The 26,933-nt window shown below is 52.0% G+C and overlaps 1 protein-coding gene across 1 annotated transcript; it reads left to right on the forward strand.

The window, feature by feature from the left end:
- Positions 1–5,050: 5,050 nt before the first annotated feature.
- On the forward strand, positions 5,051–25,577 carry NR2E1 (nuclear receptor subfamily 2 group E member 1). The gene is made up of 9 exons (XM_055330547.1): positions 5,051–5,075; positions 9,764–9,909; positions 13,328–13,415; positions 14,960–15,195; positions 16,534–16,680; positions 18,855–18,951; positions 19,339–19,488; positions 19,745–19,850; positions 24,037–25,577. The coding sequence occupies exons 1-9, from the start codon at positions 5,051–5,053 to the stop codon at positions 24,197–24,199; spliced, it is 1,158 nt and encodes a 385-aa protein (XP_055186522.1). The 3' UTR covers positions 24,200–25,577.
- Positions 25,578–26,933: the final 1,356 nt, after the last annotated feature.

A 26,933-nucleotide genomic window follows, 5' to 3' on the forward strand; every position in this document is an offset into this window, starting at 1 on the left:
GCATTGTCTTAATCCTTTTACTAGGAACAGTGTTTGTCTTCCCATCTGGTGGGGAAGAAGAGACAACTCTTAGCCAGCAAGTCCTGGGAAATGTAAGGAACAACTTCACAATTCAGCACCATTGGGTTCGGGAGCATCTGTATCTCTGTTCTGGGTTGTTCTCAGTGTGTCTTTCCTAAGTAGAATTAGATAGGACCCAAACAGCTTGTAGAGAGGCCCTCAGCAGAATCAGGAGCAAGTTTGATGAGATGGTGTCTTTCATTCCATCACTTAGAGCAAGCCCTCACTGAGCATCTACTTTGTGCTAGACCATCTTCCCCATCCACCAGGAAAGCAACAACCAACCCAGAGGTTTACGTATGGTTTGGAAACAAATGAGAATCAGCTTTTTCCTCATGTAAACAAACAAATAAATAAATAAACAAACAAAATTGTGTCCAAGCATCTTTCGGAGACTGAACATCAAACCCACGCCAAGCTCAACTGGTAGCTTTTCTCAGACATTTTCTGGGTCTGGGTATCTCTCAACTCTGCTTGTCAGTGAGGTAAAGGGCGTCTTAAAGAAAGGAATCTCTACAGGTAGAAGGGCCTCTGAGAGGGGGTTGATTATTGGCTGTGGAGGCCGTCTCTCTGTTCCACACCAACTTCAGCTCTGTTTGCTGATGGAAAGCCTGTTTCTTTCTCCTTTGCTGTTTTAATTAAGAAGAATGCGGTGGGGGGGCAGTTAATGGAGAAGATAGCACCATTTTTAGCGATGCTAGTAAAGAGAGAGGTAGGGGTGAGACCCACATAACCTGATGCTAGAGGCCTGCCTTGCACCTTTGCCTCTCTTACACCATTTAGTTAATAGGACTCTACTGCCCTTTTTTAAATGGATGGGAAGAGGCATTACTAAGAATAATGGAGTAAGGGAGAGTAGGCTCTAATATAAGACTGGGTTCAGAGGCAACAGATTCCCCTAACACAAGACCAGCTTTCCAGGCAGCCCATGATAGCCTACTCCACTCCACACTGGTTTAGGGTCCCTTGTGTATTTCCCCAGAATGTCCTGTGTTTTAGTCCAAGCCAATGCATTTAGCACCCCTTATGTGTCTGCTCTCTCTGTAGACTCCTTGAGAAAGGGATCATGTCATGAATCTGTGACACAGAGCAGGTGCTCAGGATGTGATGAAGTGTGGGGGGGGTGATGATTGATGGATGGACAGAGAAACCCTTAGATTCTGTGGTCCTTCTCATAATTTTATTTCTTATCTCCTGGGCCAACACATAAACATCCTGTAATGAAAGTATGTTTTTGGTTTTGATTTTTGGTGGAGAGTCCCATACTCACAAAAGGCTAAAGAGGAAGTTAGGGGCTGTGTTTAGAGCTGGTCCGAAGGGCTTCAGAACCTCTGGGATGTGGCTCCACTCCTTCCCCAAGACAACTACTATAAACTCATCCTTGAACTTGTCTCTGTTAAATGTATTGCTGAGCTAGGTGGCATTTGCCCCTTAGCAACCATTTCCCGTCCTGCACTCATAGGAAAAATTTTTGAAAGTTAAGGTTGAATCATTTACTGACAGTTGGAGCCCAGGGAGTTCGCTTGCCCAAGGTTACACAGCTAGTTGGGACAAGAGTCTGAACCTCCACCTCCTGGCTTCCAGGGGTTAGCCTTATTGTGCCTCCAGGGGCTTCTTGGGAATTCTGCAGGAGACTTTCCTCCTTTATTTATCCACCCAACATTTATGCAGCATCTACAATGATTCACACTGCACGCATTGATAGAAAGACGGAAAATAACAGTCTGTTTTGTGGACGCTTTCTTCTCTGAGCTGTCCCCACGAGAGTCCCGAGTTTCTAACCTTAGATCCGAGGTCCCTGTGGCCTGCAGCAGCTTCCACCTAGCAGAAGCCTGCAGGCCCTTGGGCTCTAGGCTCCTCTTGGACCCCGTGGGCGGGTGCACCCCAGCCCCTCCCGCCCACCCTGGATCTTGTAGCTGCCGTTGCCACCGAACCAATCATGCCAGAAAGTCATCATGATGATTTCAGAATTGCATTGTGATTTATGCAAAGCGCGCGGATAATTACAGCCGGGCGCGCAGAACACAGGACGAACATGCTGTGGGTGTGTGTGCGGTGCCTTTTGCCAGGGCTGGATGGTATGGTGGTGGTGGTGATGGTGTGTGTGTGTGTGTGTGTGTGTGTGTGCGCGCGCGCGCGCATCTATTCAATGGCCTTCTGGATGGATACCCTGCTTGATTACGGACTGGTGACAGGAAAAAAAAGGGGGTCATTCCCATTTTGAATTTGAGACAATTTGGTGAGCCTCAGGAGTATTTCCCACGAGTTTTGGTCCCTACAAATGAGCCAGCAGGGCGAAAATGTCGGGGAGTATGGAGGGAGGTAGTTTCACCCCTGGAGAGTCAGAGTCTTCCTACTTCCAAGCCCCCCATCCCGAAGAGCGGCTTCTGGGTCTCCTTCTTGCCACCGGCTCCTAAACTTTTCCCCCCTGGAGACAGGCCCAGGTCTAGTCTCTGACACTGGCCTTCATTTTTGCCCGAGATCCGTTACTGTACTTGGATCTCATGCTTTGTCCTTAACCAAGTGGCCCACTCTGCGTCCACGTGATGGTGGCGGCGGTGGAGCAAGTGGGTTTCCAGCGGGAGCCAGAACCTCAAGCTCCAAACCCCAGCCTGGCACACTAACTGCGTGTCTCTAACGACGCTCGGTTCCCTTTCTGGACGCGGAATTCCCTTTCTGGCGCGTGCGGCCAGGACACTGCCCAACTTAGCCGTCCACAATTTTGATGTCTTGTCCCGTCTCCTAAAGAAGTACCCTCAGCTTTATGGTTCTGGGCCACAATTCCCCAATCTCGTCCCAATACCAAAACCCGAGGAGGGCTCGCTTGGGAAAGAGTCGTCCTCTTTCTTGCGGGTTCCGCGTGTCCCTGCGACCGCGGCGGGGACGCGGGGGCAGCGTGCGGTGCTGGTGCGCCGGGCCCTGCGGGGGAGGCTCCTGCGGAAAGTTGCGCTCACGTGCGGAGGCCGCGGGCAGGAGCGCACGGCCCGCGCCCCGGAGACGCCGCGGGGCGGAGGGGCTGCTGCGCCCTCCGAGGGCTCCGGGACGCGGGCGCTCGCTTGCACACACTAACTGTCCTCGGAAGCCCGGGGTGCCCCGGAGTCTGCGGAAAGTGGGGCTACAGGAGGGCGGAGAGGGTTGCGGGGCGCGGGTCTCAGTTCTCCTCCGCGCTCCCCGCGCCCCCCCATCCCCCCCCCAAGCGCTGCGGAGGGCGGGAGAGCTGGAGGTGCGACCCCTGACCTCCAGCCGGCCCACGCCCGGAGGACTGGCGGGCAAGCTCCTGTTCGACAAGTTCAAGCTGCAGGGAGAGCTTAAATAAGAATTAATCTCTTAGAGATCTGGGCTCCCCGCTCCCTCGGCGTGCGCTCTCCCGGTGCGGCGCAGGGACCCGGAGCGGGAGAGCGCAGGAGAGGAGCCGCGCCTGGGGAGGGATGGGGGCCCAAGGCGGAGGAGCTCTCCAGAATCCCCGGCCGCGACCCGGAGAGCGGGAGCCAGCGAAGCCTCCTGGGGGTGGGGTCGGGGGCTGCAGGAGGGAAAGTTGCGCCCTCCAGCCGCCTCCAGTGTAGATAATGAGGGCGACAGGAGCTTCGCCGCGCTCCGGCTGGGCTTGGCTTTGGGGGAGCGGCCGGCGCCGTCCCCGCAGCTGGTGCCCAGGTGGACCCCGCGAAGGCCGCAGGAGCGGAGCCTCCAGCAGACCCCATCCCAGGCCCCAAGTCCGCACGCGGCGTGCTCAGCCACAACTTTCCGTAGATAGTTGCAAAATGAATAATTACTCACCTCGGACCAGATCCAAGTTTTACCCAACAGAAGGGGGCACGGGCCCAAGAATGAACCAACTCACATGGCCATATCCGGTGCGCACAATCACACACAAACACACAGCCACCCAGTTTCTCCCTCGAATCTGTCTGGCGCTCTGGAGAGAAGTGGGGGGGGGCAGCGTTTGGAGAATGCCCCGTCTCCCCTCCCCTTCCCCCTTTGCCATGAAATATAATAATTCATTTTTATTACGGGAGCCGCACGGTCCTCACCATCACGCACGCACAGAGCCCCACTCCCCTGTTCACACTCTAACTCGTCAGCTCCGACAGCGCCTGCATTTTCTTTGGGAGCCGCTTGGAGGTTCATTAATATCATTAGCATTTAACCCCCTCCCTCTTCCCATCCCCTCCCCGCACATGGCTGACGTCAGACCCCGCCAGGAGTTGGGGGAAAAGCTAAGTGGGCCAGGGACGCCCTATTCCCCTCCCCGCGGCTGCCTGTCAGAGCGCTTCTGGAGATATTACAGGGGACCCAGCCCGCAGCGACAAGCACAAAGTCACGGGGTAATGAACTTCGGGGACCCCTGGCCGCTCCGCGCGCGGCTCTCCCCGCACCCCGGGACCCGGCCGCGCGCTCGCTCGGGAGACCTGCGGGCAATCTAGGCCCCCTCGGCTCTGGGCTGGGCGGCGCGGAGGAGCCCGCCCGCCGGAGCCTGCGCTGGTGTTCGCCTTCCTTCCTTGCAAGAGCAGCGGGCGGTCGGGGTCTGGCCGCGCTCCGCACGCCTAACGCAGGAGGAGAGATTGAAGACCGAGGCCGGAATGGGGAAGGAGCGGGGTTCGGTCCGGTTTGCTCCGTAGGAAGACCGCTGGCGTGTCACCATCCCTGTCCTTCACTCTTCCCCTCTCGCTGTCCTCACCCTTCTTCCTCGATCCGCCCGCCTGTCCGTCTCTCCGTTTGTCTGTCCATGCGTGTGTCCGTACCAAGCAACATCCCCAGCAGCTGCGGTTTTGCAAGAGCCGGGAAGAAACTTGAGGATGCTTGAATTCCCACTGTGGAACGAATTCTGAGCGCCCGGGGAGCAGCGCGGCGCGCAACCGACACCCACCTGTCCGGCCCGGGAGCCCGCAGGCTGGAGGGCGGCTGGAGAGCGGCGGCGCCCGGCGGCGAGGCGGGCGCTGCCGGCCGGGACTCGGGCAGCGCCCACCAGCCGCTCCGCCCCGGGACAGCCAGCATGAGCAAGCCGGCCGGATCAACAAGTGGGTACCCTGGGGGCCGCCGCGGGGCTCAGGCGCGCAGCCCGGGGAGGGCGGGAGGGGAGGCCGGGGCGGTCCTGCAGCTCCGAGCCCGGGAAAGGGGAGTCCGGCGGCGGGTGCGCTTTGGCCCAGCTCCTTGCAGCCCGCGAGTCGGGATGCTTCGTGCAGAGGGAAGAAGAATTTCGTTAACCTCCGGATTGCTTGATTGCCCCAGCCACCCCCCTACCCCTACCCCACCCCACCCCAGCCCACCCCGCCTTGGTAGGGTGGGAAGGTTGAGACCCCTGCAGCCCACCGGGCCCCCGAGTTGCCTCGGCCGGGCTGCCAGGTGCGGGGAGGGGGGGCGCGACGGGGGCGGGAACTAGGCCGCAGCTCCAGGCGGCAGCACAATAACACGCTCGCTCAAAACTCCGAGCTCCAGCGCGCAAAAGCAACTCTGCGCAAAGCGGATTTGAATGGAATGCTTTGCACCCCGTTTCTAGCTATTTCAAATAATCCTGCAAACTGGGAAGCCGAAACAATTTAAAAGTCACATTTTCCTTAATCCTAAATCCGCGTAGGTCATAACTGGGGAATTTAAAGTATGGCGAACCGCTCCAGCAAAGAGGGGACCAAATCCCTAATCCCAAGGATTTTTCGAGCGGGAGCTCGGCAGAGGCAGGAGTGTGCGGCCTGTTCCCTTCGCGGGCTTCTCTCCTCCCTCAAACTTGCCTCGCTGGTGGCTCCGTTCGGGGTTCAGGATGCCGAGCGGCGCGGATCCCAAACCGCCCCTGGACGCCACAGTGCGGGCCTGAGCCGTGTGCGCGGGCATCTCCGGGCCGAGCCTGCCCAACCTGAGCGCGGAGGCCGGAGCCGCCGTGGGGCCGGCGTTGTTGCAGGGCTCGGCTCTCCCCGGGGCATTTCAGTTCCCGCCTTCCGGTGGCCTGGAGCTGCCTTTTCCGGGGCCCGAGGCTGGGGGGTGGCCCCTGTCGCAGTCCCCACACCCCGGGGTCCTCTCGCCTCCCTTGTTACCGTGGCCCATAGCATTTGGGGTGCTCCTTGCTTTCCTCCGACCCCCCCTCCTCTCCCTGGGCCTCATTGTCCTGAGTCTTTGAAAGTTGGGAGATTCCCAGATACTTCTGAGGACCGATGATGATCAAGTCCCACTCAAGTGGGAAGCAATTCACGTCCGTTGGCTTTGGTTTGGGTGGTACCATTTTTGAAATTCAAGTAAAGTGAACATGAACAAAAAAGAGAGAGAGAGGGAGAGAAAAGGAGAAATGGTAAAAACTAGGGCAGAGGGAAGAGAGAAGGAAAAACTTTGCCGCCGCCCCAATGGGAGCCGACCCTTGCGGAGGTCTGGTGTTTTCAGTTAGCCTCGGGCCTACCCCGGGCCTTGCGGCTGGGGGGTCTCTGGGCAGCGAGCTGGGCTCGCTTTTTTGTGGCCCGCTTCTGGGGTGTGAGGTCCTTGCAGGAGGCGCAGAAGGAAACCTTTTCTGCCGCATTCTGAGCCTCTGTTGGAAAAACCAGAGCCCGCGGGCTTGGGCAGGCCTCCTGGCTGCCTCGCCCCGTGACAGGCCTTCGCTACAAGTCAGGAGCCTCGGGCTGGTTGGCCCGCTTGGGGTGCGGAGTCGCGGGGGTCGGTGTGGGGTCGGGGGAGCTTGAGAGGAGGCCTCGGGTTAGAGGGAAGGGCTGGGCGCTAAGCTGGGGTCCCTGGGGGCCGCCCCAGCTGCCGTGGACGGGGACTCCGGGTGGCAGGGGGATGGGGGGAGGCTGAGTGACTCGCTGGGGGGACTTGGGAGCTCTCCAGCTTCCCCAGAGCCCGAGTGGGGCCTGGGAAGCCCGGGACCCGCCGCGGGGTCGGCCTCCGCTGTTGAAGTTGCCCGGGCCGCAGCAAGGCCGCCCCGCCCGCGGCGCCGGGGCCTCCCGGCCGTCCCCAGACTGGTGGCGGCAGCCGGGCCCCGAGACTGCGGCCCTCGGGCCCCGGGCGGCGAGGAGGTCGGCGCGCAGCGGGCGAGGTCAGGGCCGGGCCGGGCCGCGAGGTCTGCAGCCCCCGCCTCGCTCGGTTTCGCACAGCTGGAGGGCAGAGCGGTGTCACCCGGGAGCCCCGCCTGGGTGGTAACGAGACCCCGGCCAGTCACCCCTGCAGCCCAGACTAACTTCTTTCAACAGCCTCTGATGGTAATTACAGTAATCGAAGCTGCCATATATCTTTAGGCAATTATGACACACAAAAAGCCCCGAGGGGACCCCCTGGCGAGGGAAGTTAAGAACGGTTTTCCAGCCTCAGGAAACTCCCGCCCGCCTCACGTCGGAGCTCGCTCGGTTTGCTAAATGAGAGGAGCTTTGCAACGGGGTCAACCAGCTTGTCTCGTGACCCCAAGTCACCTTACCGTGGCTGGGTGGCGGAGGCCGAGGCGCACACCCGCTCGGGCCGGAATTGCGGCGTCCCTCCCTCCTGTGCCCCGCCCCGGGCCGGCCGGCCCCTGCGCTGCCCCGGGGCCGGGCTCGGAGCGCTGCGCCCAGGTGACCGCGGGGTGACTGCGGAGCCCCCCCCGCGCCCCCCACCGCCGCGGAGGGGTCACTCGCGCGCCCTGGTCCTCCCTGCACCCCGGGGGGTTCTGCAGAGGTGTGGTGCGCCCCCGTGCTCCTGTCTGGATGGGAAGGGGAGGGGAGAGACACCCCCGCGGCGCCTCCTGCGCGCTCCTCTTAGCACCACCAAAAGTGCCCCCGGGCAGAGGACAGCTGGGGCGACCGGACTGCCGAATCCCAAACCCGGACCCCAGCTCTGCCAGAGGGCGCGTGTCGTGCTGGGGAGGATGGTTGCAAAAGAAGGGAACCAAGTTGACTGTCGCCCGGGATGCAGCAGGGCTGGGCCCCGCGGCTGCGCGGCTGTGGGTTCCCAGGGGTGCAGAGCCAGGCCCCGGGGGTGAGGGCCCAGCCCCGCTGCGGCTTCGCCCGGCTCCCTCCAGCCGCTTCCTCCCCCACCCGCAGCACAGCGTCTCCTCCCACCCTTCGCGGAAAGGGGCGCAGAGGCGGTGGTCGCCGCGCCTCGCGCCTCCCCCACCGGCCTTTGTCGCCGTCTGAATTCCCATGCTACTCTTTTTGACGGGTCACTGGTGGCTCTATAGGCAGGTGCTACGGCGGGGTTGTAATTACCCCGGCCGAGCTTGGTCGTTACGGGACCCCCACCCCCACCCTGGCCTCTGGGCTCTCCCGCCCCCCCCCCTCCCCGGCCCCCAGCAGCTCTCCAGGGCCTTGCTCAGGGATTCGCGCCCTCCCAGGACGCCTCGGGATCCGCCAGCCAGTTTCCACTCCTGAGACCTGGTGGGGGGGTGGGGGGCCTCCACGTGGCACCCTCCCCTCCTCAGTTCCCCCCAGGCCCGGGGTTGGGACTCCCTTCCCCGCACCCCAGCCTGAGCGCTGGGGGAGCAACTGTCCAGTTTCACCGAGGCCGAGGCCTGCGGGCCCGGACTCTGAGGCTTTGGGTGGAGGAGCCACAGGGAAAAATGTCATGTAAAGAAGTTAATTATGACCGTCACCCTATCATCAAAGTGTTGACACTTCAGCACTTGGTTTGCCAGAGGACAGATTTCTAAGTCCCTCCGCATCCCTTGAGGCTTGTTGGACTCTTGAACCTGAGAAAATAGTTGCCTCCCTCCGGAATTTGGGAATACTATCCTCTCCCTGACGTTCCCCCAAGGTCTGCGGCCACTCCGGCCTTGGGGTTGGGGGGGGGTCCCAAGGAAAGTTCTCCTAAGCCAGGCGACAGTCGAGGCCAGCTGGGGTGGAGGACAGTCCAGAGACACCAGCTAGATCCTTGAAAATATCAGCCTCCCACAGCGGAGGAAACGCAGACAGGAGGGGACCCACCCGGGACCTAGTGAGAGGAGGTAGGTCTCCGAGGCCGAACTTGGGGAGTGGAGGGAGAAGGGGGTGGCCTTGCCGGGGCCAACCTGCCAGGCCCCCCGCGCTCGCGTCACTCCCTCATTTGCTCAGCCCGGTGCTACTTTTGGGGGGAACATGTGTGTTGTGTTGTGTGTGTGTGTGTGTGTGTGTGTTTTCCTAAAAGAAATAATTTCTCAAAAGCGATCCACTAAGCATTTTTTAAAATAGGTAAAGCGAAAGTTGGGCAATTACCACTACCCTTATTATCATTAATAATCCTAGTATTAGCATTACAATAATAATCCTAATAATAACAAGCGCCCGGCAGCTCAGAGAAAACTCGATTGCCTTCCAGCTGCCATCCCCGGTTCCAGCCGTGTTTGTTTTTCTTCTTTCCCCTTTTACATTTCAAGTTTGTCTCCTCGCGCGCTAACAACTTTCTCTGTTAAATGCGAGAGCGGGGGAGGGAGGCGGCCCAACTCTCCCGGAGCAGAAAGGCAGCGGCGGGCCGCGCGGCCCCGGCCTGCTGTAATCTTTTATTCCAAAATGGGTCTCGGCGATTAGAAGAGACCCAAATACATGTAGCGGTGCATGAATAATGCTCATTGTAGGAAACTGACACTTGCTCAAGGAAAAAAAGTTTGGCTATAAAATCACTTCATTATTTGCTTTTACCGCAGCTTCGGTGCTAATCCCTTCAGAGGTCAGATTGCTTAGCATCTCTCTCCCGCTCCCCTCGCCTCCCTCTTCTCCGCCCTCCTCTCCCTCTCATCCCTTCCCACCCACCCCCCCACCCCCCTTGCCTGTCTTTCCTGCGATTTCAGGCCGAATCTTAGATATCCCCTGTAAAGTGTGTGGCGACCGCAGCTCGGGGAAACACTACGGGGTGTACGCCTGCGACGGCTGCTCGGGGTTTTTCAAACGGAGCATCCGGAGGAATCGGACGTATGTCTGCAAATCTGGAAACCAGGTACCTCGGCCCGGGCTGCGCGCCCGGCTCCCCTCTGCTGCCTCCCCCTCCTTTGTTCGTGCCCAGGCCTCCTCCCAGGTTCCAAGCTGCCGAGGGAGGACCCAGCCCTGACCTCTCCCTTCCTCTCCCCTCCTTCCCGCCTTGGACTCTCAGAGGCCCTTCTGCAGGGGACAGGCGGGAAGAGGTAAGGGAAGATACCAGAGTCTGCGGAGGGGAGGGGGGCATAGCTGAAATCTGGGCTCCTCCCTGCGCACGCACACCCACTCCGCTTTTGGTAACCTTCTCACAGACTTGGACACTCACAACGGCCCACACCCCACTGGCCATTAGCCCCCCTTAAAGCCAGCTCAGGGGACCTAAGGAACTTTAGAACCTAAACCCCCCGGGAACACTGGAGGAAAGGCTCTATTATGTCGCCTGCCTGCGCTCTAACCCTCCATTCCTAGCAGCACCCCAAGCTCGATGCCCTGACCACTGCCTGCCACGGCCGAAGTAAAAGGCCCAAGGCATCCCAGGCAAGGTTGCCACCTGAGTGAGCGTGATGATTTGGAACACGGAGGACTTTCAACTTTGCAGAAGCAGGACTGCTCTGGGACTGGGCAGTGGTGCTTTAGCACCCATGTGACTCTAGCTAGCCCTTGTCAGGAGAGGGGAGAGTGGGCAAGAAGAGAAGACTCTCGAGGAAGGGGTCTCTGAGGTCCTCTCCAAGGTTCTCATAGGTCCCCTTTCTCTGTTTAGAAGATGTGCCTGGTTGGTTGTGTTTTGGTCTTGAGAAGGCATAACTGTCTCAAAGAGACAAGGGAGTTAGAGCGTGGGCTGAGAGTGAGCCAAAGCTTCCAGAAAGAACAAGTAGGACCCCCGACTCAGTTTCCAGCTCCACGGTAGGCTCATTTTAGGGAGATCAGCCTTTTGGTCCCACACTGCCTTCTCCGCAGCCTGGCACACAGACCCTCAGCACAGAAGCCACCACCCTGACTTCCAAGAAGACCCTGGAGGGTGTATTAGTCAGAAGTCATCCTTTGGTAACCAAAATGGTAACACATCTTCACTAATTAATATTTATATATGATATATGAATATATATATGCATACACATTGTCTGGAACTAGCAAATTACTCTTTTTCTAAAACTATGTCTGCTCACATCCATTTCTAATAGATTTGAATTATCAACAAAAGTTAGAAGATACTTACATTTGGATAAGTTATTTTGAACTCCAGCCCTGGTATCTGTTTAATCGGGTACAGCTCTGTATCAGTTTCTAGCTCACCACATGGACACAGCACGTTATAACATGCAGGACTGTCTCCCTGTAGCCCCACAGGAATGGGGAATTACTGTGGGTAGTCAGATTTGAGCAGGCTTCCACTTAAATTACCTTTTAATTTTATGCAATGCACAGAATTGGGGAATCAAAATCTCAGATGTTATGCTTGATATTTTCAAAGGGGTTGGCTATCAATTCGAACATATTGATGTCAGTCCAAGTCCTTGTAAAGGACTGATAATAGACTCATCAGGCTTGGTGTCCTCTCCTTGCAGAGAGAATAAATGGGCTGAGCTCAAGCACTCATCTTTCTCTCAAGCTTCAGATATTTATATACATATGATCTGATTTGAAGACACTCCTAAGAACAAATGAAGGCTTCCATTTTGCATTAGCTTGTTTATCAGAATACTAGGAAGATAACACTTGGGGAGAGACATACGATTGCATTTAATAACAAGTTCTTTAAACCTCTTTACGTTGAGCTATTACACTGGCCAGCAAAGATGCCCTGAAGAATTCACTTAGAAAGCAAAAAATTATTTCCTTTACCTCTTTTGTTTGAAGGTTAGGTAAGGAATATTCCAATTTATTATTAACAAGAATGAGAACATGGGGCAGCCCGGGTGGCTCAGCGGTTTAGTGCCCACTTTCAGCCCAGGGCCTGATCCTGGAGACCCTGGATCGAGTCCCACATCTGGCTCCTTGCATGGGGCCTGCTTCTCTCTCTCTGTCCCTCATGAGTAAATAAATAAAATCTTAAAAAAAAGAATGAGAACATATAGAAATTGTTATGAATCTCTGCCCTGCCTTTGTTCTAAATACCTCAGCATATTTTAAATCAGAAGGTGGGATCTCATTAAATAAACTGTATTCAAGTGTATAATTTTTTTTTTTGCCAAGGGCTACTTCAGAAAATGTGCCTACCCCAAATTCACGGTTTACAAACTTTATAGATTATAAAGGAAAATAAAAATACATTTATTTTATTCTCTTTCTTCCCACAGCACATGTAACAGTCGCAAATCCTATAAACCCAGGAGAGCACCAAACTTCTCACATACTTTTGATGTATAAAATGCACATATAGATATGACTCTTTATGTAGCTATGTATATGTTCCCTCAGTAATAACACATAACACTGAATAAATTCCATAAGAAAGTTCCTCTGTAAACCTTCTCTTCTGATAGCCAATATTTTTCCAGAAAATTGCATTAGTTAAAATATTTTTTTCTCATGCATCTCAAATAAATATTTCTAAGGCAGTAATTAGCTTTTTTCCCCCAATTATCATGCCGCTGTTCTCAGTCCATATGATCATTTTGTCACGCCGCCCATCACATTATCACCCTGCCTGTGTCCTATTTACACAGTGGGCATTTCTAGATTTTGCGAAGGCCTTGGGCTCTTCCCTTCCCATCCTCACCTCTCATAGGCCTTGCCCTGCTAACTAACCACTGGGGCTTCTGCCACACTTTCCAGGAATGGCTGTTTCCATTAATTCTGGGCTGAGGCCAGCCCTTTAAGACAACTTTGACATGCTGATTATAAGGATGGCTTCAAGTACAAAGGCAAGAGTCAGGAGACAGGAGAGCGAAGAATAAAGGGGAGATATTTATCTGACAGATAAATGCCCCCGACACCCCCAAAGTGACAGAAAGAAGTAGACTCAAGACCTGAAGGAGGGAGGAAGAGTGAGCGGGAGGGGGGCGCCGTGGGGCTGGGCGGGGGCCTGCATCCTGCGGGGCCGGGTCGCTGTCTTCGGTCCTGAAAGTCTGGCCCCCGCGCTCCAGCCCCTCCGAGCCCCCGGCGGCTCCGCTGCAGCTTCCCCTCCCAGCGCCGCAGCCCCGGGCAGACCAGCGCTTTGACCCTCCACCTGCTTGGCCAAGGACTTGGCTTCCTCGGCCCACTTTCCCAGGGCCAGGGGCTGTTCCCTTTGAAGTAGCCCCGGGCATCCCGGCCCTCTCTCTCTACCTGGCCCTGCTCGTGCCCAAGGCCTTCGAGCTTCTCCTCGGACCCAGGCTTGCAGCTCCGGGATGGGTGACAGGGTCCATTCCTCCTCTACGTTTCCCCACCCCTGCACCCCCCTCCCATCCGGCGCCGTCTAGAAGCCCTGGGGGCCGCTGACCGCCTGCGCTCTGTTCCAGGGAGGCTGCCCCGTGGACAAGACGCACAGAAACCAGTGCAGGGCGTGTCGGCTGAAGAAGTGTTTGGAAGTCAACATGAACAAAGACGGTAATCAGCACAGCTTTTTATTTCTCTAATGTTGGTTGACTACTAAGTAAATTATATGTACAGAAAATACATGGCGCTCCAATGCATGTAAATCATCTCCGCAGCAGTTGTTTCCAGATGCTGGGAATTGGCCTCGGACTTTCAGTCATACCCTTCCATCTCTCTGCATGAGCCCTCCCCCCACCTCCCACTGAACTCCCGAGGTGTGGCCCGAGCTCACATAGGAAACTTGCGCCCCACAACCACTCCCACCCCAGACAGCGTTCGGGGACCCCCCCCCCCGCTCTGCTGGGCACACACGTGCAGTTTTCTGCCCCCGCTTCACGTCCTAATACCTCTTCGTGCCTCTCCTTGCAGCTTGTGGCCACCTCTAAGCCCGTTAACTTTCCGCAGGACCCCCCTGCCTGGATAGTCTCCGAGGGTGGAGATTGTGGGGACGAGGGGACTGTGTGGACGAGGGAGGGCAGAGACACAAGCCCGCCGGAATTTCCAGGCGGTCGGTGTTGGCTAATTCACCAAGACCCCCAAATCAGGAAGGCCATTGTGGCAATCTGGCCTTTTTCTCTCGGTTCCACAAAAAGGGGCTGGAGAGGCAGGGTGACGCCTGTGGGTGCCTCAGACACCCCCATATTCAGGAAGCTCTTAAACACACGCAGCAAGAACTGGGGCATCAGACGCTTCTCGGGGGAGAGCGCAGTCCAAGCGCGAGTCCAAGTGCGGCCGGTGGCGGCCTGGGGCGGGGGTCAAGGCCGGGGAGAGGCGTGGGGCCTCAGGACAGGATGCTCGGAGGGTGTGCCTTGGCGACGGGCCGGGCCGGGTGGCAGCTCCAGGAGGCACAGCGCCCACTGGGGAGACTCCTTCCTCGTCGGCGCAGGAAGCAGGAGGGAACGTCCAACCTGTTGAACTTGTGTATTGACAAGTTGTCAAGCTCCGCGAGCGGAAGATTGCCCTGAATTAATTTGTTTGTTTAAACTGTTGGCGGTAATTGTCACATCTCCCCTGCCTTCTTCCAGCACACTCCAAGACGGGCTCTCCCTCGTTCCATCCCCCCGCGTGTCCCGGCCCAGGGCCCTTTCTCCCCAGGCCCTCAGAGGCCAAACGCGCCTTTTCGGTGGGGGTGGAGGTGGGGGGGTCGTTGGCTGAGTGGGGAAGGTCTGTGCCCGCCTGGGCGCAGTGCTCCCTCTCCCCTTTGCCGGGGACAAGGGTACCTAAGTTGTCCCCCCAGAGGGTCTCCGGTTTCCCTGTGACCTCCCCTGGGTGGGGAAGAGCCCTGGAGGGACAGCCAGTGCACCTAGTCTTGCTGGAGGCTTAGCCATTATCGGAGCACTTGGGGTCAGGCTCCCCGCTCAGCCTGGGCTCCCCACGAAGAGCCCATCTGGGGGGGCGGCCTCGCCGAAGCCCCTGTCCCTCACTGCCTGCACCTTCCCAGTGACCCTGCCTGCCCAGACGTGGCGTTTGGCCCGGGACCTCGGGAGCTCGGCAGTGGCCAAGGGTGGTGGAGCCTCCCTGATCGCGGGCATTCGTCCATCTGTCTGTCTCTGCAGCCGTGCAGCACGAGCGGGGCCCTCGGACGTCCACCATTCGCAAGCAGGTGGCCCTCTACTTCCGTGGACACAAGGAGGAGAACGGGGCGGCGGCGCACTTCCCCTCCGCAGCGCTGCCCGCGCCCGCCTTCTTCACCGCAGTCACGCAGCTGGAGCCCCACGGCTTGGAGCTGGCCGCCGTGTCCGCCACCCCGGAGCGGCAGACTCTCGTGAGCCTGGCTCAGCCCACGCCCAAGGTCCGTGTCCTTGCAGGCCCCAGAGGAGTCTGCTGGCTAGCGGAGGGCGGGGTGGGAGGCACCCATGTCTTCTGAGCTGGGATGGGGTCACCCTAAAGACAGAGAGAACTTGCATGGTTCTGGGTTGGGCTCTGCAGGGAGCTGTTGACCCCGGGAGGCACTCTGCCCTGTTAAGCCAGGAGGGTTCAAATTTTAGTGTGTGCTACAGTCGCTCTCTGAGCTGGCTACAAATGTGGACCCCTTGGCCCAGTCCCCCATAGAGTCCCTTTGCACAGGTTTGAGGTGGGGTCCAGGAACCCACATCTTTAAAAAAAAAATGCCCTGGTGTGAAGTCCTGGCTGAACAGAGAGGCATCCTAGGGGTTTCTGCAGACCAGAAGAGCCCTTTTGTTTTTAGGAAAAAGGAGTTGGCTACCGCTGGCAGAGAAGAGTCCCCGTGGTATTGCAGGTCTCAGGGATCTGTCTTCTTGGGCAAGGGTGTGGGTCCCTAATTCAACCCACAACACGTGGAGCTCACCCTGTTAGGACAGTTTGAGGAAGCCGGCTTCCTCTTCCACTTCCCCTGCACTCCCTCCTGAGATGCATGTATTTATACCAGGATTGAGTCTCTACTTAGCGGGCCACAGCCTGAACCACTTCAAAAGGCTGCCACCTAGGGACTACCTTCCAAGCTTCCAGCTGGTACCTGCCCAAAGCACCCACTCCAGGCCGCGAAGGGGAGGGCCAGCTGCAGCCCCAAACTGCAGGGAAGCCAAACACCTGGGCACACGCACAAGCACAATATTTAATATTGCTTTCTTACCCTTGATGTGTATAATAAGCTTGGGAAAGTAGTGTTATGAATATGTTGTCAGTTATGAATGGGAATGCTCTGTGAATGATTAAGATGTCTAATTGAAATATTTCCATAATATACTAATCCTTTCTAAAAATACTCATATGCATATTTGTGTTTGGGATGCCTATTAATTTATACTTTTTTCACATCTATTTTTATTTACACAAATGCAAGCAGCTCTTGTCTAAATTGGGAGACAGGCCTGGCACTTGGCTCAGTCGGAGGAAAATTTGCTGCAGGGGATAGAAAAGCCAGATGCCCCTCTGGAAGGAACAGGCCCCCAAAGACTGGAAATGGGCCTTTCCCAATGGTTATTATTTCTCAAATTCCATACATATAGATGTTTGTTTTTTTTGTCTACCAACTGGCAACTGCATGTTTAAGCAGAACATCCAGATGCCTATCTCCTTCCCTATTCTAATTGGAAAATTAAAAGGTTGGCTCTTCTTGCAAAGCAGTGGTTTCCTCACTCCCTGGTGTTTCTCTTTCTTCCCCGCTCAGTACCCCCATGAAGTGAATGGGACCCCAATGTATCTGTATGAAGTGGCCACAGAGTCAGTGTGTGAATCAGCTGCCAGGCTTCTGTTTATGAGCATCAAGTGGGCTAAGAGTGTACCGGCTTTCTCCACGCTATCTTTGCAGGACCAGGTATGACCGAGAGGGCGCTGAACTCTTGGGGCAGGGGCTGGGGAAAATGCCCCCACAGTGGTTAGCCTTATCACACTGGAAGTGACCTGGATAAATCAAGAAGGCCAGGCACCTGTTCTTAACAGCAATGAGGAAGCAATTTTAATTAGCTTCCTACTATGGGTTCAAAATAATCTGGCTATGGAATCCTTACTAAGAAACATAATTATGTTATTTCAGGAAAGTTGGATCCAGTCTATGAAAAACAAATATACAAGAACATTATCTCTCTCTTTCTCTTTTTAGTTTAGTTGAAACATCAAATGTAATCACACATTTAAAAAAATCCTAATATTTAAAATTTCTAATAAAACAGTATTTCTTAAGAATATTGGGCCTGAAACAGATGATGAGGTATTCACCTGTAAGATTTTCAGAGTAAGTCTCATTATTTTATGTTCACAGCTTTATGTTTTCCATTGTGATACTCACAGCCTTGAGCACTAGTTGATCAGCATGTAAGGTTATGGGGTGCACTGCACACTTCCTGCAGGCCAGGATCTCCCTTGATACTTCTAGAGATTTTGTAAACAAATGGGCATTGTGCATACTTCTGTGGTTGTAAATGACATTCAGAGGGAGAAAAATTATATGCTGCTAAAAATTACATCATGCCAAAAGCCAGAAATTTTGTTGTTAGAAATATCAGAAACAGCCTCTGCTAGAATTTTTCTAATCTTAAGGGAAAGAGAGAAACTGAATGTTTGTAACCGTTGGCTATTACCGGTACATTCATGGAAATTAATGACAAATTTCTCAAAAGGCTAATAAGTAGTTTTGAAAGCAAGTGGTTTTTCTTTTTTTTTTTTAAGTGGTTTTTCTTTAATTCATTTTATACCTAATTAAAGCATAATGGTGCCCTTTAATATGAAGTATGTTTCCTACAGAGAGACCCAGCAATGTGCTCAAAACATTTAATCTTCTAGCATGGGATGTTCTTTTTTTCCATAGCCGGGACTTTCAGACATGGTCAGAATTAGATATCATTTAACCTTGCATTTTTAAAGTATTATTTTCTGTACCTAATGCAATAAACTAAAAATAAAGCATTTTCAAAATTAAACCTTTTGGTCTGATTGTGATTTCGGTTACAAGCCTTCACAATTCAGCTCTTAGCTCCCAAAAGGAAATCCCTTCACATAAATCATCCAGAATTGGCTGGTTTTTGAGAGATTTTTCAAAAACAGATTTTTTTTTTCCAAAATAGTTAGGTTCTGTCTTTGACCAGGTTCTCTGATTGTCTCTAACCATTTGTTCCCTGTGTGTGTGTGTGTGTGTGTGTATGTGCACGTGCGCACACGCACACGGGTACGTACACTGGCTACTTTCTCTGAGCACAGGTATTTGTATACTCTTTAATACAAACAAAATTTACTTACTATCTGCCACTTAGCCCTTCGGTGGAAACCCTTCAACAACAAGCAAACTGCAATGAAGTGGAATCCAGTATATTAATTTGGAAAAGGAGCCAGATTTTCATTTTAAAATATTCAGTAGCACATTTTATTAGAATAAAAATGACAAGCACCTTGATGCTGTCCACTTATGAGTCTCAGAAAAATCAGGCAGTGAGATGAGGTAAACTCAGCACTACCCGATTAACATAATTACACCCTGATTTCCCTGCATGCCTCTTGGGAATTAGTGATCTCTCTCTCTCTCTCTCTCTCTCTCTCTCTCTCTCTTTCTCTCTCTCCACCCCAGCCTAGCCCCCCAACCCTCTAGGAAGATGGGGGCCCCCCGATCTGCACTCTCAGTCTATAATCCTCAACCCTGATAATATCAGCATTTTATATGAAAGGGCTCTGCCTGCTAAGCTGCTGGTGGTGTTTCGTAGAGCCTGGGTCTCTGGAGAAGTTTCTAGGTGGTCGGGAATGAATAGCTGCAAGGACAAGAAGGGTAAACCCTTTACCAGAGGAAGCAAAGTTTGGGGAATTGGGATGGAGATGCTCAGATGCTTATCTATAGGCACCTTTTCAGAAATGAAAATATGGAAAATAAAGGAAAGCTGGAATATTCAGAGGAAAGATAGGCATTTAAAACACTTTTTAAAATAATGGAAATTTACATATTGAAATTGTTTATAAATTTATAAATTACACACTATATTATATTATACATCTATTGTATGACAGCTGATGCTTTTGGAAGATGCTTGGAGAGAACTGTTTGTTCTAGGAATAGCACAATGGGCCATTCCGGTTGATGCTAACACTCTACTGGCTGTATCTGGTAAGAATTGCACAATTTAATGACTTTGTTGTAGAAATTACCATAAAAATACATTACTGAAAAAAGAACAACATGTAAAGAATAACAAATTCCTGCTGAACAATAGAGTATACCTGTCATTTATAAATCTATATTTAAATGCAAATAATGTTGTTTTGTTGTATTCATGACTGCTTGCATTGTTATTTAAATGCAAATTACTGTGTTTGTTATCATCCAAGAGAAGATTTTATATTAACTTTCATACAATATAGCCAGTTTACATGGAATCAGATATCTTAGAGTGACAATTGAATAGATATTGATATGCAGAATTCTGTCAAAAATCAATATTAAATCACGAAAATGCCTTCATATTAGAGCATTTATTCCATATTTCTATTCTAGGCATGAACGGTGACAACACAGATTCCCAGAAGCTGAACAAGATCATATCTGAAATACAAGCTTTACAAGAGGTGGTGGCTCGGTTCAGACAGCTCCGGTTAGATGCTACCGAATTTGCCTGTCTAAAATGCATCGTCACTTTCAAAGCTGGTAAGCCGACGCAAACGCGGTCTCTTCTACCTCCCCAGGTTTGCCACCTGGCTAATTCAGCCACCTCAGAGTCCAGACTGATGATTGCAAAAAAAGAGGTGATGGTTTTTAAGGGAGCTGATACTCTTGGGCTGGCCCCATTTTCCATGGTGGGGGCCCTACTTGTTCTCCTACTGGGCCATTCGATTCCAGAGAGGTGCTTTCCCATCTGCATTGCGTGTGCCGCTCATCATAGTTTCCCCATCTTTGCTTCTAGTTCCTACACACAGTGGTTCTGAACTGAGAAGTTTCCGGAATGCTGCTGCCATTGCAGCCCTGCAAGACGAGGCCCAGCTAACCCTCAACAGCTACATCCATACCAGGTGACTCTTGTTTGCCTTGACCGTGTACTTAAGGAAATTGCTTCCATTGTGAATGTGTGAGCAAGCAGTAATCAGCCAGTTCAAACACTGTGGCTAATTATCCTGTTGCCCGCCAGTTAATATACTCTGTGTCCTCACCTATCTCGCAGGGTGGGTGGGAGGAGCAGATCAGATGTGATTATCAAAGTGAAAGCACTGTCAGACCCCTATGGCTATCCTGGCGAAAAAAAAAATTGATCCATCAAAACATATGGATGCATTTGTGTGAAAGGACCTCAGTATGGGCAAGGTAAAAAATGAAGGCCAAGGAGTTATGATATATTACTTAATATATCATGGTCATGTCATCCCAGAGAAGCCCCATCTTTAGCCCCATCAGACTGCTGTTTGCCTTGGGGGACTGGCATCTCTTGAGTTATCTTGAGTCATAGTATCCTTCAGGCAACTCTGGGCAAGCAGAGCCAGTGGCAGAGGCTGTTCTTGGCTAGTTCTAGAAACTCCCAGCCATTGGGGCTCCAGCAGTGCTCCTCCTGGCCCACCAATGGACATGTCTACCAAGAGGTATAGACTTTCTTTCTTCTTTCTTTCTTTCTTTCTTTCTTTCTTTCTTTCTTTCTTTCTTTCTTTCTTTCTTTCTTTCTTTCTCTTTCTTTCTTTCTTCTTTCTTCTTTCTTTCTTTTTCTTTCTTTCTTTCTTCTTTCTTTTTTTTTAAGATTGTATTTATTTATTTGAGAGAGAGAACACAAGCAGGGGGAGCAGCAAAGGGAGAGGGAGAAGCAGGCTCCCCACCGAGCAGGGAGCACAACATGGGGCTCGATCCCAGGACTCTGGGATCATGACCTGAGCTGATGGCAGACGTTTCACCGACTGAGCCATTTTCAGATGAAAAAAAGCAAGGCTTTTAAAGAGTAGTGGAATGCTGCTAGCTTCCTAGGTTAGGATTGCAGTGGATCTGAGGTTCTAGAATAGAGTTGTTTATTATTGTTAATTCTTAGACTGACCTTGAAAGGAAGTCCATGGAAGCCTGCCTCCATCATTTCAACATCACCCACAGACTCTGAGCTGGGAGTAATTAAATTGAGTGGGTAGAGGCAGTTAATGCCTTCCTCACCTAAGGGGTGGGAGAAATCCCAAGTCAGCTGTATTCATTGGGGGTGATACCACTTCTGCTACGAATCTGCTTATTTCTTTAACAAATCCTCTTTTGAAAACTAATGAATGAAACCGTTTCCTGTCTGTGGAATATCACTGAAACTATGTTGAGTGATAGCACACATGTACGTGTCTTTCAAATTAATGGCTTTAAAATTTTAAACCCATGTTAAATTTCAGAATGTATAGTAAGCTCTTCATATTTGTTCAAAATGATAAAATGGAGCAGTATATACTTTGGGCACCCCCTTGCCCCCCCCCACTAAAAATTAACTTGTATATCATGACTGACCTTGGACATTTAGAATCATTGAGGTATGAAGAACATCACACTGAGAAGATTATGATACCCACTTATTGATTCAGTCAAGCCTTGCTGAGTACTCACTTCATGTGAGGCTCCCGGTAAACATTGTGGGACACCAGAAAGAGCGAGACACTCCCCCCTTATCATTGCGTGAAGTAGGCAGAAGTGTTCATTCAATTCATACCAGAGGACAGAGAAAAAGCAAAGTGGGGAGTGGGAGACATGAATTCTAGGTGGCGAGGGAAAGTCAGGAAAGGCTGGGTAATGGAGGAGACAACCTGTGAGCTGATCCTTGAATGGCAGGACTGCAGGAGGGGAGAAGGACGGTGAGGAGAGCCAGGCAGGGGCTGGTAGAGGCACGGTGGAGGTGCCAGAGTCCAGGAAGGGGAGGCTGAGAGGGCCGAGCGAGCTTCTTCTAGGGCCACCTGAGAGAATTAAACCCCAGATTAACAGAAAGTCCATTTTAGGAAAATTGGCAAGTATACTACTTCTCCCCAAGCCTCAAAACAAGGCAATTATTCATTGAAGGAACACATTTGCTATTTCATATGAGCTATAGCTATAATTTAATTTTTTAGGGGGGGAAGAGGGGCAGACAGGGGGGGGAGTGAGAATCTCACGCAGACTCCATGCTCCATCCCATGACCCTGAGATTATGACCTGAGCTGAAACCAAGAGTCAGACACTCAACTGACTGAGCCACCCAGGCACCCCTATAAGTAATACCCATACCTGGAAATGTACATAGGCCAAAACAGCATATGCCTTATTTCTTAGCTCCTTCAAATCAGAGAACATTCTCCTCTATAGCACTTTCTTGTCTAGAAAAATAAAATGTGAAATTGAAACGAAAAGTCAATGAGCTAATACATTAATTGTTAAAATTGCAAACTCAGCTCTGTAGGCTACTTCTCTAATTGTCTAGGACATAAGGAAAAGGCGAGGGGGAATTGGCATTTCACAGAAACTTTATGCTATAATTGAACATCAAATACACAAATCTGCGACAGACACAAAACACTTATGCCTGAAAAGAAAACTTCCAGTTATTCATGCTAATGGATGCAATCAGGGACATAGATATTCTAAAAAATAATATTGCGTGGTTAGACTCTCTCTCTTTCTCTCTCTCACGCACACATACATTGTTATTGTTTCTAGGTAGTACAGTACTCCGCATGTAACAGACAATTAATTCGTGTTGACTAACCAGCCCCTTCCTAACTAGGAAATGAAAGAAGTGGGTGAGTAGGTGAATGGATAATCCGATTTGCAGAAAATCAAGAGTTAATGGTCTATGGATTCTCCTAAATCTATCCTTTTGAAAGTTACCATTTCCCACAGTGGTTCCTCACCATGGGAAACCTCCAGCATGTTAGATGAGTGCTGCACATATGGTGGAGGCTTGCCTCGGCCTTGTGGCTTACAGGGTTCTTGCTCCTTGGCCTGACCCTGGGAGGGGAAACAGCAGTTGGAGAGAGTAACGTAGAAGGGAGACGTGGTGTCTTGGGATTTTACATCTCAGTAAACACAGAAGACACAATCAGCAAGGAGGGCAAATGATGGAATTTAGCTATTTTTAAAATGCAGATGAGCTCCAGACCACATCGTTAAATAAGGTCTGGTGGTCCTTGTCAATGGGTGATAATGAAGCTGGGCAGTAGAAGAGCCCAGTGAGGTCCCCAGAGGCCCAGAAAGAGTGATCAGCCGAGTATCCTGTTGAAGAGAGGGACTCCTGGGTGCCCAAAGCTCAGAGACCCCCATGAGAGTTGCTCCCCTGGATTCTATTTGCAGGCTGGTCAATCAAGCTCAGCGTTCAGCTGCCTTACTCCTACGAAGGAACGTTGATGGCTGTCAGTTTCTAGCACCCTGTGGCCAGGGAGGGGTTAAACCTAGCTTGGTCACCGGTAGTTGTCCCTGGAGCTCAGTCCTCCAGGTGGCTTGTTGTCGTGGAGGGAGTCCTCCTTGTAGAGTGTGTCGATACCTGATTCCAAACACCTGACTGGGGAAGCATCGGGGAGCAGTGAGGAAGTGACTTACAGGCATCTAAAGGCAGCAGAAAAATTGAACTTGCACATCTGAGCACAGACGTATGTTGGACATCAAGAGAGGAAATTGTTAAGCAATTTCTCACATCTTTAATTATATGCCAATTTCATTGACATGAAAGTTGGATGGCACTACCACCCAACAGAACTTAGTCTTTAATTTGCAGGGTAATAAGGATAGAATTATTCCTGAGAGTGACTAAGTATAATGCCTGAATAATAATTTGGAGAACTGCTTAGAAAAGGAATGCATTTTTTCTGAGGGAACTAGGCTGATGAAGGAGCCTTGCAAATCAGAAAACGTGGTCATTCGCGCTACCTGTATTGTCACCAGCGGGGTTATTTCCTACCCTTTGGCGTCTCATCTGACCTAGCTTAATACCAGGCTTCTCAAAATTATTATTATTTTTTTTCTCCAAAGTGCAACCCCCTTGTTGGCTAACCCAGAGATAGTCCGCACGTGATCTTGGCAGCATCACGGATGCTCTGCATGCCCCCCGCTGGTCAGCCTGTGGACCAGGGGCCAGCAGCGCCTGCGGGGGCGGGGGGGCTCTGTGGCAGGGGGAGGGGGGGAGCAGAGACCCAGGCAGGACATTATGCGGACGATGGGGCAAGCACGCGGCAGGAGTGTCCACGGGCCATGGATCTTACCTTGCTCTCCCGCCTTGTCCTCTTCCAGATATCCCACTCAACCCTGTCGCTTTGGAAAACTCCTGTTGCTTTTGCCAGCTTTACGTTCTATTAGTCCGTCAACCATAGAAGAAGTGTTCTTCAAAAAGACCATCGGCAACGTGCCAATTACAAGACTGCTCTCAGATATGTACAAATCCAGTGATATCTAAGCTCCGGAGTCCCCGCTTTGCAGGAGGGGACAGTATCTGATGAACTTCTACCCACGGAGAACAAGCCTCAACTAACAAACCCTTCAGGAAGCATAAATCTGGGAATGTGCAGCCTTTGGGGAGAAAAAAAAAAAGAAAAGCCAATTGACACGACACCGTTCCAGTCGCTTTGACCCGCTGCCTCACCCGGGGTAGGGCAGCCCGGAAGGAAGGGAGGCGTCATGGGGCCACCTGGGCAGAGGGAACCCCTTGCTGCCCCGCCCGGGGAGGGGGGGACCCCGAATCGGGGGTCCCCGCAGGCCGTGCCACTCTGCCTCTTACCTTGGAAGACCGGGCTGGACTCTCGAAAGCTGAAGCATCGCTAGAACTTTCTTTTTCCCTTTTTAGCATATAAAGTTGGGTAACCAAATATAGCTCTGTGTATAACATCATACGGCAGCCTTCAGAACTATTTTATGTTGGAGAATTTATTTTAAAAAATAATGGTTAGGTTTTAAAATCAAAAGTTTTATCAAAAGTTTTTCTTCTATCGTAATACAACATGAAGTGGCCTTCAGAACTGAGTTAGCAAAAGGAAAGGTAGCTTATGCCGTGAGACTTGCTTTTTCTCTCTCTCTCTCTTTTCTTTGCCTTTCCTCTTTCTTTTGTTCTCCTTCTCCTTCTTCCCCTCCTCCTCCTCTTCCTCCTCCTTCTTCTCTTCAACACCACAGGCCAGGCAACCTGGTCAAAGGAATTGGTGGACGGAATTGAGATTCTCACCAGGACTTCAGGTTGGATAACATCTCAAAAATAGAAGAGCTTTACTGAAAGAACACAAGGTGAGGGAGGATGGATTAAAGAAAAAAAAACAGCAAAACCAAATAAAAAAGTGGAGGTGAAGGATGAGGCACATCGCTGTCCCGTTAACCAAGTGCTGAAACCAAAGGCGCTGGGGGTCCAAACTCGTGTTTCAGCGAGTCACACCAGAGTAAATGAACAGAGACATGATGCCCCAAGGAACCACAAGGAGATGAAGGCTAAAGGTTTCTTGACTGATCCATTGCTAACGGCCTGAGACTCTTCAATGCCTTTCAGAAAACTGGTTTCTAGTAAAGCCTTGAATGCGCGCATGCACACACACACACGCACGCACACACTCGCGCACACACACACACAGTCCTACACTATAAGCTGCTCCTCTGGTATGAATCTATACTTATGGAAATGTAGAAACAAACATTTAAAAATAGCTGCTGTACTTTTCACATTTTTGATTTATTAGGTACTAGCACTGAGGAAAAATATTCAGCACTTGGACTATCATAGGATGAGTAAAACTTTTCTTGTACAGAGTGAATTAACTGATTTGTGAAGTTAAAAGGTTGTACTCATTGTATTTACAAAGAATAAAAATATATTGGATTTAAAGGAACGCTACCTGAGTTCTTAACCCCCCCCCGCCCCGGCAGGCTCTCACCCCCCCAGATACAAGGCGGCGGCGCAGCTGCTGTCAAAACTGACGAGCAGAGCGCTCCAGCCTGAGAACGGAACCACAAAGGCGGTTTCCTTTTTTTTTTTTTTTTTACAGTGAATCCCATTTGTAAAATGAATAAAGAAATAAAACATAAGATTCCGTTCTCTGCAGCTCTCCAATGTAATTGCATCTGTTAGAAAAATTGCTGTGTGGAGAAGAAAGACGCCGATTAAAGGAGTCTTCATTCACTCACTCCTCTAACCCTCTTGCCAGCGTTTCAGTCCTGACCAGGAACTGGAAATCACTTAGTGCTGGAAAAGATAAAGGGTGGCGATCTGTACTGGTGAGTAAGATGTTGGAAGGAGCAGTAGAAAGTGTGTTCAGAGGTGCCCAGCAAACCTCGGCGCACTTGCCCCACTGCCCGAGGCCAGTGGTGGGGATCACGGGTACCCAAGGTCAGTGGTGGGGATCACGGGTGCCCGAGGCCAGTGGTGGGGATCACGGGTACCCGAGGCCAGTGGTGAGGATCACAGGTGCCCGAGGCCAGGGGCACTGTGGGCCCCCCCTGGGCAGTGGTTCTGGCAAGGCTGGAGCACAGGTACTTGAACCCGTGTGGCTATCATCGGCCTTAGTGCACACGTGTGGAAGTTCAACCAGCCGGGCACTCCTCTACTAAATCCACAGGGAGGAGAGGTGGGTATTTTTTAAATATTTTATTTATTCATGAGAGACCCAGAGAGAGGCAGAGACACAGGCAGAGGGAGAAGCAGGCTCCATTCAGGGAGCCCCATGCGGGACTCGATCCAGGACCCCGGGGGTCACACCCCGGGCCGAAGGCAGATGCCCAACCCCCGAGCCACCCAGGCATCCCGAGAAATGGGTATTAAAGAAAAGCAAGGTACTCAAAGACGAGTGCACGGACATTCCTTGCAACACTCTTCATGGTTGACAGTGAAAAACGTCCCCCAATGGAGAGTCGGTACGTCGCGGTGTAGACAGTATTCTGTGTGAGGGGAGGAGTTAAAGCGAGTGGCCTAGAGCCCGTGTGTTCAATGACGGTCTGTGTTGTGAAGTTCAGTGTGCAAGTGGGTCCCAAAGGATGCACACGGCTTGGTGTTCACGCGAGGTCGTACAATCCGCAGAGCACCGCCAGGTTTGTGTTTGTAGATGTACAAATACAGCGCAAATATTTAAAATAAACACAAGGGGACCCCTGGGTGGCTCAGCAGTTTGGCGCCTGCCTTGGGCCCAGGGCGCGATCCTGGAGTCCGGGGATCAAGT

Source organism: Nyctereutes procyonoides, unplaced genomic scaffold (assembly GCF_905146905.1).
Source record: "Nyctereutes procyonoides isolate TBG_1078 unplaced genomic scaffold, NYPRO_anot_genome, whole genome shotgun sequence".
Taxonomy (NCBI): Eukaryota; Metazoa; Chordata; class Mammalia; order Carnivora; family Canidae; genus Nyctereutes; species Nyctereutes procyonoides.

Bases quoted from the DNA above. Each gene is read 5' to 3' on its own strand.
- NR2E1 (XM_055330547.1), top strand. From the start codon at position 5,051: ATGAGCAAGCCGGCCGGATCAACAA. The intron at 5,076-9,763 runs GTGGGTACCCTG...CTGCGATTTCAG, and splicing joins CAAGCCGGCCGGATCAACAA to GCCGAATCTTAGATATCCCC. The intron at 13,416-14,959 runs GTAATCAGCACA...CTGTCTCTGCAG, and splicing joins AGTCAACATGAACAAAGACG to CCGTGCAGCACGAGCGGGGC.